Source organism: Mus pahari, chromosome 18 (assembly GCF_900095145.1).
Source record: "Mus pahari chromosome 18, PAHARI_EIJ_v1.1, whole genome shotgun sequence".
NCBI classification, from domain to species: Eukaryota; Metazoa; Chordata; class Mammalia; order Rodentia; family Muridae; genus Mus; species Mus pahari.
In genome coordinates this window covers 14,570,112-14,581,716 of record NC_034607.1, presented here as the reverse complement: position 1 = coordinate 14,581,716, position 11,605 = coordinate 14,570,112, and the positions used below count along the sequence as shown (strand labels likewise).

The 11,605-nt window shown below is 45.4% G+C and overlaps 1 protein-coding gene across 1 annotated transcript in view; it reads left to right on the top strand.

The window, feature by feature from the left end:
* The window catches only part of LOC115062517 (E3 ubiquitin-protein ligase UBR2-like), a 22,345-nt gene that overhangs the window by 5,571 nt on the left and 5,169 nt on the right, over positions 1-11,605 (top strand). The window contains exon 2 of the mRNA XM_029531646.1: positions 3,947-4,206. Within this exon, the coding sequence (XP_029387506.1) occupies positions 3,947-4,206 (260 nt within the window). The remainder of the gene's footprint in view (positions 1-3,946; positions 4,207-11,605) is intronic.

The following is an 11,605-nucleotide window of genomic DNA, read 5'->3' as shown; positions in this document are numbered from 1 at the left end:
CCCCTGGATCTAGAGTCACAGGTGGTTGTGACCTGCCCCGTGAGACTGTCTCTGTGCCACAGTCCCTTCACCAGTCCAAGCTGCTTTTGTGACCTTTGGGAGCAGACTTGATACATGTGCTGTTGACGCCACAATTAGTAATACAACATAATTTCTTCTAGGAGCCACTTGTTCTTGATGACAGTGCTGTAGGAGTAAAGTTTCAGGAGAGAGCCAGCATAAAATAAGGAAAACTAACTTTGTTCTTCGCTCTTATTTAAAGGATCTTAAGTGGCACAGAATGACCTCCACTTCCTAAGGAGCTGAGGCTGAGTTTGAACTGATAATTCCTGCCTCCACATCCAGAGTGCAGGGATTACAGGCTGTGCCCCTGTCCCCCTACCCATTTCGCCATTTTAAATTTAACCTTTTTTAGAAACTCATGTTCTCATTCTCTTGTGCTTTCTGTCTTACCATACTGGGGCTTGGATTCAGGACCTTTTGCTCACTCCCAGCAAGGGCTCTAACCCTGAGCTATAGTCCCAGTCCTTTCTTTTTTGAAAATCTATTTTTTCAACTTATTTCTGACAAGGCTTGCTACCACATGCCTTTAATCACAGCACTCAGGTGGTGGAGGCAGGAGGATCTCTGTGAGTTCCTAATCTACATAAGGAGTTCCAGGCTAACCAGGGCTATATAGTAGACCCTGTTACCCCCCTCTATATTTTATTTTAAAAGGTGTCTGTCTGTCTGACTGGGTGTCTGTCTGTGTGAACGGGTGTTCTCCCACAAGGGCAGGTACCCACAGCATCTAGAAGAGTGTTGGATTACTTAGAGCTGGGGTTACACAGCTGGGTGCTAGGAACCAAATTATGTTCCTATGCCAAAACAGCACATGCACTTAACCTCTGACCTTTCTCTCCAGCCACTACATTTGTTTCTTAAGTGAGTATGTATGTTTGTTTGTTTGTATGTATGTGTGTATGTATGTATGTCATTATGCTTTGTTCGTCCACTGGAAAAATGCCTTTAAGTAAAACTTTTCTTAGTGTTGTCATTTAAATTGTATTCAGACATTTTACTTTTTCATTCATAAAAAAAGTGCATAGGTTAATTTGATAATCCTTATTCTTATCTTTGCTTACCTGACAATGGGTAAACAATTAGACATTTCTCCTCAGATGTGACGATAACGGTGCCATTTAGAACTCAGTGAGTCAGATGTGGTGGCGTATGCCTTTAATCCCAGCACTTGGGAGGCAGAGTGAGAGAACATCTGAGAGTTCAAGGCCAGTCTGGTCTTACACAGTTGTTCCAGGACAGCCAGGGCTGCTCAGACAGACCCAGGGTCAAGAAACAAAACAAAACAAACCCAACCCCCTCAGTGAGTAAGACTGCTCTGTCCTTTAAGTGTGGAGCTTACAGTGAGTGTGCGTGTGCGTGTGCATGCCTGCTCACGTGTGTGTGCTCCTGCAAATACAAAATTTTGATTTAGAGTTACTCTTTAAAAAGGGAGAATCCTTAAGCTCTTGGGATTGTCTCCTAAGAAATACTACCATTTTACAAATAGTTTGTAGTCTCTTCCTTCTTACATAACATAAACATGAAAGCAGCGTTTGGAAAATTCACTTTTACCTAAGCAGTAGAAACTCACATTTGCCGTTACAGCCTTTCTCTCAGTACCGTTCCTTATGAATGTTTAGATTTTTAGCAAAAGTTCTCTGGAACATGAGATTGACTAAAAAGTTAATATATGCCACTCATGAAATTTTTGTTTGTTTGTTTTTGTTTTTTCAAGATAGGGTTTCTCTGTGTAATAGGCCTGGTTTTCCTGGAACTCCCTTTGTAGACCAGGCTGACCTCAAACTCTCAGAGACCCACCTGGGTACTGGGATTAAAGCCATGCACCCCAGTCCCTGGCTGACCTCATGGATATTTAAAATGTTATGGTTAGAAGGGTTGAAGTTTCTGTAGATAATAGTTACATGAAGGCCTTACTTACATTTACTTCTTAATCTCTTTTCCTTTATGCATATGGGCACTTTATCTAGATGCCTGTGTGCCGTGGGCATGTCTGGTGCCCTTGTTGCTTAGAAGGGGGAAGGCATCACATCTCTTGGAACTGAAGTTACTGATGGCGTATGAGCTTTCACATGGGTACTGGGAACTGAGCCTGGATTCTCTGCAAGAGCAGCAGGTGCTTTAACCTCTGAGCCAACTCTCCAGCTCTGTACAGACTTCCCCAGGTGCTAGCTCTCACCATAGCCCCTTGAATTCTTGGTCTTCCTGCTTCTACATCTGGTGTTCTGGGGTTACAGGTACACGTCGACCATGCCTGACTTGACTAGGAGTCTTTTTATTTTCTTTTTGACCTTTCTTTTTTTTTTTTCTTTTTTTCAAGATTTATTTATTTTATATATGTGAGTACGCTGTCACTGTCTTCAGACACTCCAGAAGAGGGCATAGGATCCCATTACAGATGAGCCACCACGTGGTTGCTGGGAAATCAACTAAGGACCTCTGGAAGAGCACTCAGTGCTCTTAACTGCTGAGCCATCTCTCCAGCCCTCTTTTTTGGCTTTTCGAGACAAGGTTTCTCTGTGTGGCCCTGGCTGTCCTGCAACTCACTCTGTAGACCAGGCTGGCCTCAAACTCAGATCCACCTGCCTCTGCTTCTCAACTTCTTGGACTAAAGTTGTGCGGCACCACAGCCCAGCAAATAGTATTTTAGCAAGACTGATTGCAACCTAAGTAAATGCTGGGTCTGAGAGTTGTGTTAGCAGTTCAGGTAATTGTGTTTTAGTAGAATGGGTCATTTTATCTCATGTTTTGAGGTTTATAATCTTTTTCTTGGCTTAGAGGCAACATGACAGACAAAAAGACATTTAAGAGAACAATGAACACGTGGCAGAGGGCAGGCATGCAGGGCAGGAGGCAAGGAAAGGAGCCCATTTAGTGTTAGAGACTTACCTGACCCGCTGCAGGCCTGAGCTTCCCCTCCCCCACCCCACTTTCTTTCTGTGTGTGAGTACAATGGGAGTGTGGACCTATCTGCAGTCATTCAGTGGCGCTCAGTGTTTTTAAACCTGACAAGAGGGGAAGGGAGTTGGGAAATGGACCTAGAATACTCCTTGCTGGAGGCCAAGCAAGTGCACTTGGAGGGGCTGGGGAAGGGATTCTGAAGTAGAGATGAGAGGATGCGCCTGCCTGATGGCGGAACAAAGCCTTGGATGCTAAGCGAAGCAGAAGAGGGATCATCACAGATTTGGATGGCGGTGGGAAGATCACAAACTCGGTTTTGGGCATTTTGACTTGGTACCTGTGAGATACCCAGTTATATAAGAGTTGGAAGCAAAAGTTGAGGTACAGAAAAGGGAGGTATTTGTTTTGTTGTTTTCAATTTGTATTTAGTGGGGAGAGCCAAGGGGAAAGGATTTATAAGAAGTTGGTTAAAGAAGCCATAGTCCATAGGCCAGGCTCTTATGAGACCATATACACGTGCATGCGAGCGCACCACACACACACACACACACACACATTCATCTATCCCTGACAACAAATCCCTGTCACAATTGGAATACCATTTGAGTAGAGCATTAGACTTCAAATGAGCATAGTAGCTGGGGTCTGAATAAGGTGTGTGTGGGTGTGTGGGGTGGTGCGATGTAGGGAGCACATAAGTCAAGGCAGAGGGACAACCTAGTGGAGTCTGTTTTCTACCTTTATGAGGGTCCTGGGATTGAAATAAGTCATCCGGCAAGCACCCATTGAGCCATCTTGCTGGCCCAGATTAAATTTTAATGTACAACAGTATAAGCAAAATATGATTTTTATTATCAGTAGTAGTAGTAGGTTTTTTTGTTTATTTATTTATTTACTTATTTATTACCAAAAATGGAGTTTCATATAATTACTGAAGCTAACAGTTAGTTGACTTTATTTAAAACCTTGTTTTCTTTTTCTAAAGAGATGGCTGCAGGCAACGGACCTCAGCAGAGAAGTATACCAGCATTTAGCCCACTGTGTGCCCAAAATCTACTGCCGGGGCCCCAACCCCTTCCCTCAGAAGGAAGACACACTGGCACAGCACATCCTGCTGGGACCAATGGAGTGGTACATCTGCGCTGAAGACCCTGCGCTTGGATTCCCAAAGCTCGAGCAGGCAAACAAGCCTTCTCACCTCTGTGGCCGAGTGTTTAAAGTGGGGGAACCTACGTACTCCTGCAGGTAAAAGACTACAGGTCTCCTGTACAAACGCAAACTTTTACTTCTAGATTATAAAAACCTATGCATTTCAAAGTCCACAGTTTCATAAACTAATTTGGAAACAAATATTCACGAAATGATTTCCCAGTTCAGGAAGCAGCCTGTCACCCACATAGGAGAAACTGACCGTCTGTGTGCGGGTGAGTTCCTCTGTCACCCTTCCTGATGCATGGTGTTCACAACGATTCTTTCTGAGGTGGCCTTTGTTCCAGATCTGGCTGTGGAGCCTCGTCACCGCTGCCTTTGTTGTCTTCCTACCTTGATTAGCTCTGGGTGGCACGGTGAGGTGCCCACAGCTTCTGCATTTGCTGTGACCTATATGGAGAACCAGCTATGTCTCCAAGGAGTTTCTTCATAATTGGGAGTGGTAGAAAGTAGGATATGTTGGCTGCACGGGCTTACTGATACAAGATGGCCTTAAAAGATTGGTGAAATTGAATCTGAGAGAGCAGACGGAGAGTAACGTGCCCTGACCCGTCTGACTTTCCGTTGTGATTATCACCGTTAACACTTCTGTCTGTCCAGAAATTCTCTATGCATGGTAGGTATCATGTGTGCATATGTACATACAGACTATCTTAACCATAAGTATGCAAGCATGCACACAAAAGGGAATATATGGACTGGTGAGGTAGCTTAGTGGGTGGAGTCTCAGGAACAGAATTTGACGATTTGATGCCAGAGACAACTGGTAGAAGGAGAGACCTCCACACACACTACATGGCACTCAGAAGCCTATACACGTGTGTCCATGCACACAAATGGATGACTGTAATGGAAATAAACACATAAGCCAGATGTGGTGGTACATGCCTCTGATATCAGCATTCTGAGTCAGAGGCAGGTGCATCTCTGAAATTGAAGCCAGCCTGGTCTACATAGTGAGTTCCAGGACAGCCAGCGCTACATAGATCTTGTCTCAAAAGAAAGAAAAGATATATGTATGCAGATGTAAAGTTTCTGTTTGACAGAAACTTAGCATCTTTCCATTAAGTTTATATATATGGCTAGATAATACTCCACTGTGCAGACATACTGTTGATAAAGGCCCTGTTTAACTTTTAAAAAGCATTTTCTTATAAAAATTCAAATTATGCTAATTAAGGTGTCTGGGTTTCCGTGTTAGTTTTCCCTTATTAGCGTGGTCAGAATATCAATTCTGATTGTACCAAACAGTGAAGCACTATTAGATTGAATTCTTTAGTATTATAAAGATCTCTTTGTGTGTACTACTGATGTGTAGAGAATAGGTCTAGTTCAACCTTGTGATTTATGAATATGGAAACTGTGTTTCAGTGGGTCTCTCAGTGTCCATTATACCCAAAAGATACAAGGCCAGTCACACATTTGTATGTTGTATAAGTCTAAAGTCTGAATATGATCCTCAGCTTTATTTGATTTATTTTTCCATAATCTTGACACTTTTGAAGATTACAAACTAGTTTTTTTGAGAATGTCCTTCCAGTTGGGTTCATCGGGTACATGATCCTTGGACCTTTGGCCAGATTACCCCAGAGATGGGGAATCTGACCCTGCTGTGGCCTGTGGTCCCATTGATCATTATGCTGCTGTCTCTACTGTGAGGTCACTTCCCCCGTGTGGTCCAGAGTCCTGTGGGAAAGCAATTTGGTTCTAGAGCTGTCTTTTTCTCTATAGAGTTTGAGTTTCCTTGTTTTTTAATATTTGTGCAGTTCTAGAACTTGAACATGAGATTTTCTGACGTATGGCTGTCGGTGTAGTACTGATTGTTGTTTTTATTTATGCTCTTGTCCTTGCCTCACACAGTAGGACCCTTCCACACCATCAGCTCTTTTTTTATACAGCTAGTGTTGACACCGTGCTTCCTTAGTTTCTGGCACAAGATGCCATGGTGGCATCTCAGATTTCTCCCCGCCTGCCTTGAAATCAACCATTTTCCCAAGAAACTGGTTTTCTTAGTAGAGATAATATTTGGAAATAGCACAGATAATATTTGGAAATGGCCAGGTGGCAGGTTTGCCCATTACTTTGGGGTGTCCAGTACTTCTGTACCCTCTCCTAGGGCTTCATTTTATCTCTGTCCAGGCACTGGAAGTAGATATCCGGGGTGAGGCTCCAGTGAGTTCCTACTTCTACCCACCCACCTGGGTTCTTGTGAGTTTGTGTAGTCCCCTGCTCTGACAGGAAGAACTTGAGTCCATCAGGTTTCTGTGTGCAGCCATTGCTTGGCTCTTGCCACCCAGCTGTGTGTGATCACCCTTCTTACCATGTGCAGGGACACAGCCTCGCCTTCCTGTGTCTCTGCTGGTCATCTGCCCTGACCAGAACTCTAAAGCCCCCCGGTTCTCTGCCTGCTGGGGCAAGGGTCTTTGTGTGGTACTCTGTATTGCAGGGCAGTGTAGGAAGCCTGCAAGCCCCGCCCGACCCTTAATGGGGGGCTGATGTCACATCATGTGCTGTCAGGACGCCTTACAACAGAGCGTTTGCTAGGATGTCTGACGTGACGGTGTCTGGGAGCCCTAAACTCCCAAGCTTCATAGCTCAGTCCCTCATCGCTACCAGCCTGGGGCTGAGGACTGCGTGGAGGATGGGGGCTGCAACAAGGATAGAGATACTCATTCAGCACGGAGCGTGGGGCGTGGTCACACTGCACCCAGCCGGGGGCAGATGGATGCCGCTCTGCCTGCTTCCCCCTTTGTTCAGTCAGGACCCCGGCCCTCGGGCTCGTGCTGCCCACACTCAGGATGGGTCTTCCCACTTCTTGAAACCTCTCTGGAAACATACTCATAGACGTATCCAAAGATGCATGTCTACTGTGACTCTTAATCCAGTCACCTTGAGGATGAGGATGGCCAGGAAGTTTCCACCCCACACTCATCCTTGAACACAGAGGGAGCTGTTTTATCTCCACTGTGCTCAAGTGTTGTCTGTAGCACTGGGCTGTCCTGGGCTGACCTTGGGATCCCTTCCCTTAGTTACTGCACCTTGGGCCTGTTGTTCAGCCTCTCTGTATTGCATCTCATCTCACTTGGTGTCTCTCAGTGGCCACCATGGTAGGAGAGCTACATTACTCTATACACCGATACAAGCCAGTCAGGTGGAATCACATTTAGTCTTTCCATAGCCTCTGAAATAATGCCCTTCAGGAACCCAAGGGTCAGTGAGTGAGTTACTTCCCTTCATATAAAGCTTAAAACTGAGCTGGAGAGTTGGCTCTGCAGTTAAGACCAGTGACTGCTCTTCCAGAGGTCCTGAGTTGAATTCCCAGCAACCACATTGTGGCTCACAACCATCTGTAATGGAATCTGATGCCCTCTTCTGCTGTATCTAAAGAGCGCAACAGTGTACTCACATACAATGAAATAAATAAATCTTTAAAATAATAAATAAATAAAACTTAAAACTACATCCAATGTAGAGGAAAACTCTGATTCAGTTTCTGTTTCTCCTGTTATATTCTCATAATACAGATGTCAAAATGTGTGGAGATCACCCATCCCCATCACACACACACACACACACACATACACACACGCACCCCTCCACAACCCTCTACCCTCCAGCCCCCCACCGTGAGTATAGGCATACAGTTTTAAAGATTGAGTTGAGGCTTCAGTTCTACAAGGCTCCCCCCTCCCACTCCATCTCAGATGGTTATAACAGAACCCCTAGTGTTCAGGAGGATTGCTTAAGAGTCCTGGACTCTCTCCTTGGGCTGCATGGAATTGTATTTCTTGAGCTACTATAAATCATGTTGCAAAGAATACAGATAGAATGATGTGCAGGGCAGGATATGGGAGACAGGGCGTGCCTCCCTTGGGAGCTCAGCATTCTATAGTAAGCTCTCTGTGCTGCAGCCTTTTGGGGTTTTATGGAATGCCCGTGAAGCTCAAACAATCATGCAGGAGCATGATTGGACAGAGAGGGTAAGACCCAGTGCTAACAATAGACTGAGGGGTAAACCCAGCCAAGTCTGTCTATGGACTGTTCTCAGCCTCTGCGGCATTTCCTCTAGGTGCTGTGGGCAGGAACTCTGCTGGACTCTCCATTAGGATTCACTTAGTTACTCTCAAGTTTCTTTATGGCCATCTTCAGGACAAAATGGCTGGGATAAGTGTCCTTCCAGTTCTGGTGACCTGACAGAGAAGGGAAAACAGGTTTGGCAGGAGAAGGTCAGAAGGGGTTTGTTTTCTGAGGCCTGAGGCACCTCCGTGTTATTCCAGCCACTAGGAAGACACAGGCAGGGAACATGTGTGTCATGTCACACCAGGCCTCTGACTACAAAGCCCTTGTTCATTCTTGCCTGCCTTTTATTCTCCCATGCCAGTGTGTTAGGAGTTGTTTTACTCATATTTAATAAAATGTGGGGAAATGGACTGGTGTCTTGTTTTTGTTTTTTTCAGCTAAATTCAGACGTGTAGACATGTACTTTTTTTGTTTAAAAATATGTCACGGAGGCTGGAGAGTGGCTCAGCAGCTATGAGCACTGTCTGCTTTTGCAAAGGACTCAAATTCCCTTCCCAGCATCCATGTTGCTCTGCTTGAAACCACTTGTAACCCCAGTTCCAGGAAGGCTACATCACCTCTGTCCTATGCAGGCTAGTGCACTTGAGGTGCAAATACCTACATTTAGATACACAGAAATACATATAATTTAAGATGCTAAAAATAAATATTGGAAAACATGTGATATGCTGGTAGGATGGCTCAACAGGAGTGGGTCTTTGTCATCAAGCCTTAAACCCTAAGGCAGATCCTCAAAACCCACGTGATGGAAAGAGGGCTGACAGCTGCAGGTTATCTCTGACCTCTGCATGTGCACTGTGGTGCATAGGCTTGCTCACACTCTCACACACACACCTATAAATAATGAGTGTTTTTGAGTATTCTTCTCTTATTTTAATGGATTATTTCTTGTGACCACTGAAACTCAGAAGTATGGCCTGCTATTGGGGACTGTCATCCATAGTAAAGGCTGGGGAGTTTCTGAGATGGAGAAAGCAAAACAAGACCTCTCTATGGTTTCCTAGGTTGTCACCCTAGAAAATTTTATTGCAGAGACAAGGGGGGCATACCGGCCTCCAGAGAGAGCTGTGCTGCTGGAGTTCGAGCCCCCTGTCTTATGGGCACACTAGGTGGAGGAGAGGAAGGAGTTAAGGTGACCTGTTCTAAGACAGGTGCCATTTGCCCCTATAGGTTCACTCTTTCTGTCCTTACATGGGGTCTTCAGGTGTGTCAGGTGCATGATGGGTATAGCTCATTTGCAAGGCTGGCCATCAGCACAGCTGGCCACGCTGTGTCCAGCCCCTGTGGGCGTTGCTGTGGGCTATTGCTGCAGCAGCCACAGGATGGCCTGCTGTAACATAGCTCTGAGGTTGCATCAGCAGCCAGCCTCCATGCAGTTTGACCCTTAGTGGAAAGCAAGTTGTCTAGTGGTCCTGCCCTCTTTTACCACAAAGTACACGCAAAGGTGACTACATAGCACACTGGGGCTGTGGAAAGAGATGTTGGTAACTCAGCAGGATGGACTTGTCCTGAGCTCACATCTCCTGTTATCCCAAACTGGGCTGCCCTGTGAGTCCCGTTTCCCAGCTGCAGACGTGAAACATGTATCTAGTGCCTCAGGCAGAGCAACAAACATTGTCAGCTCCCAGGGCTGCTGCTCAGAGTGCAGGGGACAGTACAGAGGTGACATTTTGCTGCTCACCCTGTTCCTTTTTTATTTTATCTATATGAGTACACACTGTAGCTGTGCAGATAGTTGTGAGCCTTCATCTGGTTGTTGGGAATTGAATTTAGGACCTCTGTTTTCTCCAGTCGGCCCCACTTGCTCCAGCCCAAAGATTTATTTATTATATGTAAGTACACTGTAGCTGTCTTCAGACACAACAGAAGAGGGAATCAGATCTCATTACTGATGGTTGTGAGCCACCATGTGGTTGCTGGGATTTGAACTCAGGACCTCTGGAAGAGCAGTCAGTGCTCTCATCCGCTGAGCCATCTCACCAGCCCCTACTCTGTTTCTTTAGTAGTGCTGTTAGTAGTATGTTTCCGGTTCTTGTTCAGTAGCGTTTATTTGTCAACCAGCTACTCTTGAAAGTGTTCTTCAGATTAGGAATAGAAAATCCTGCGATTCTGGGTTTGCAGCCTCAAATATTCCCTCTGCCTTAGTGCGCGAGGATCTATGTCTCATAGGAACGTTTGCAGCCCCATTCTTTGGGAATTTTCTATTTATTTTACTATAGACAAACAAATCAGCAAACTGTCAGAACTGTCCTGATTATTATGGGTACTAAACACAATTGTCTTTATGCACTAGAGGTGAGACAGAGAAACCCATCCAGACCGGGAAATCCAGAAGAGATAGATATGAATCTAAGTACACCAAGGAGCCAAATAATGAAAACCTTTAATCCCAACACTTGGGAGGCAGAAGTGGTCAGAGCTCTGTGAGTTCAAGGCCAGCCTGGTCTACATAGTGAGTGCAGGGGCTGCACAGAGAGATCTTGTCTCAAAATAAAGGAAACAGAGTAACATCAGCGTTCTGTAGCCTTCACTTTAGATGCGACTCCCAACAAAAGCTTGCAAACTCTGGCTTAGGGGTTTGCATAGCTTCCTGGGTCAGTATTCCAGGACCTGTGGAGCGATGGACCATTCCAGTCAAGTGTGTGCTCACGGGCTTCCTCCCATGCTCCAGTGTGAAGCGAAACCTTTGTGCTGATTCCATTGAGTGAAGATCCATCAGATTTTTGGGGAGTGGCATCTGCTATTTTGGCACTAGTAGAATCCTTATTGTTGTTACAGGTATTTAATAGCTCTTCTTAGTTCTTACTATGACCTGGCCAGCCCCCCAGAGTCGTATTGATTTAATTAGCTTTAGCACAATTACTGGACAGTTATTCCTAAACTGGTTCTCTATGCTAGGCTGGCCATTTCTCAGCTGCGCTGCCTAAGATGCTTGAGTCTCGCCCGGGTTATTTCTGCTCCATCAGTCTATCCTCAGGCATTTCTCTTGGCCACATGCTCCTGGTATCCCATCCAATGGAGACCTCCTGCTCCCCTGTCTTCTTTCTCCTCCTCCTCCCTGTCTTCCTGGTCCCTACCTGCGACCCTTAGCCTGGTAACCAAAGCCCCACCTACCTCTATTCTCCCCAATAATTGGCTGTAGCCCCTTTTATTTAACCAGTCAGAGAAGATTGGCAAGCAAACTTTACACATCATTTGGTGTACATGAGATGCTCGTCTGGACTGCAACCAGATCTTGGGGGCCAGTGTATTAGCATTCAAATACATAGCAGCACCAGACCAAGCCCCAACAGATTCTGATGTTGCAGGAGAATGTATTAATTTTTTTTTTTCAAGACAGGGTTTCTCTGTGTAG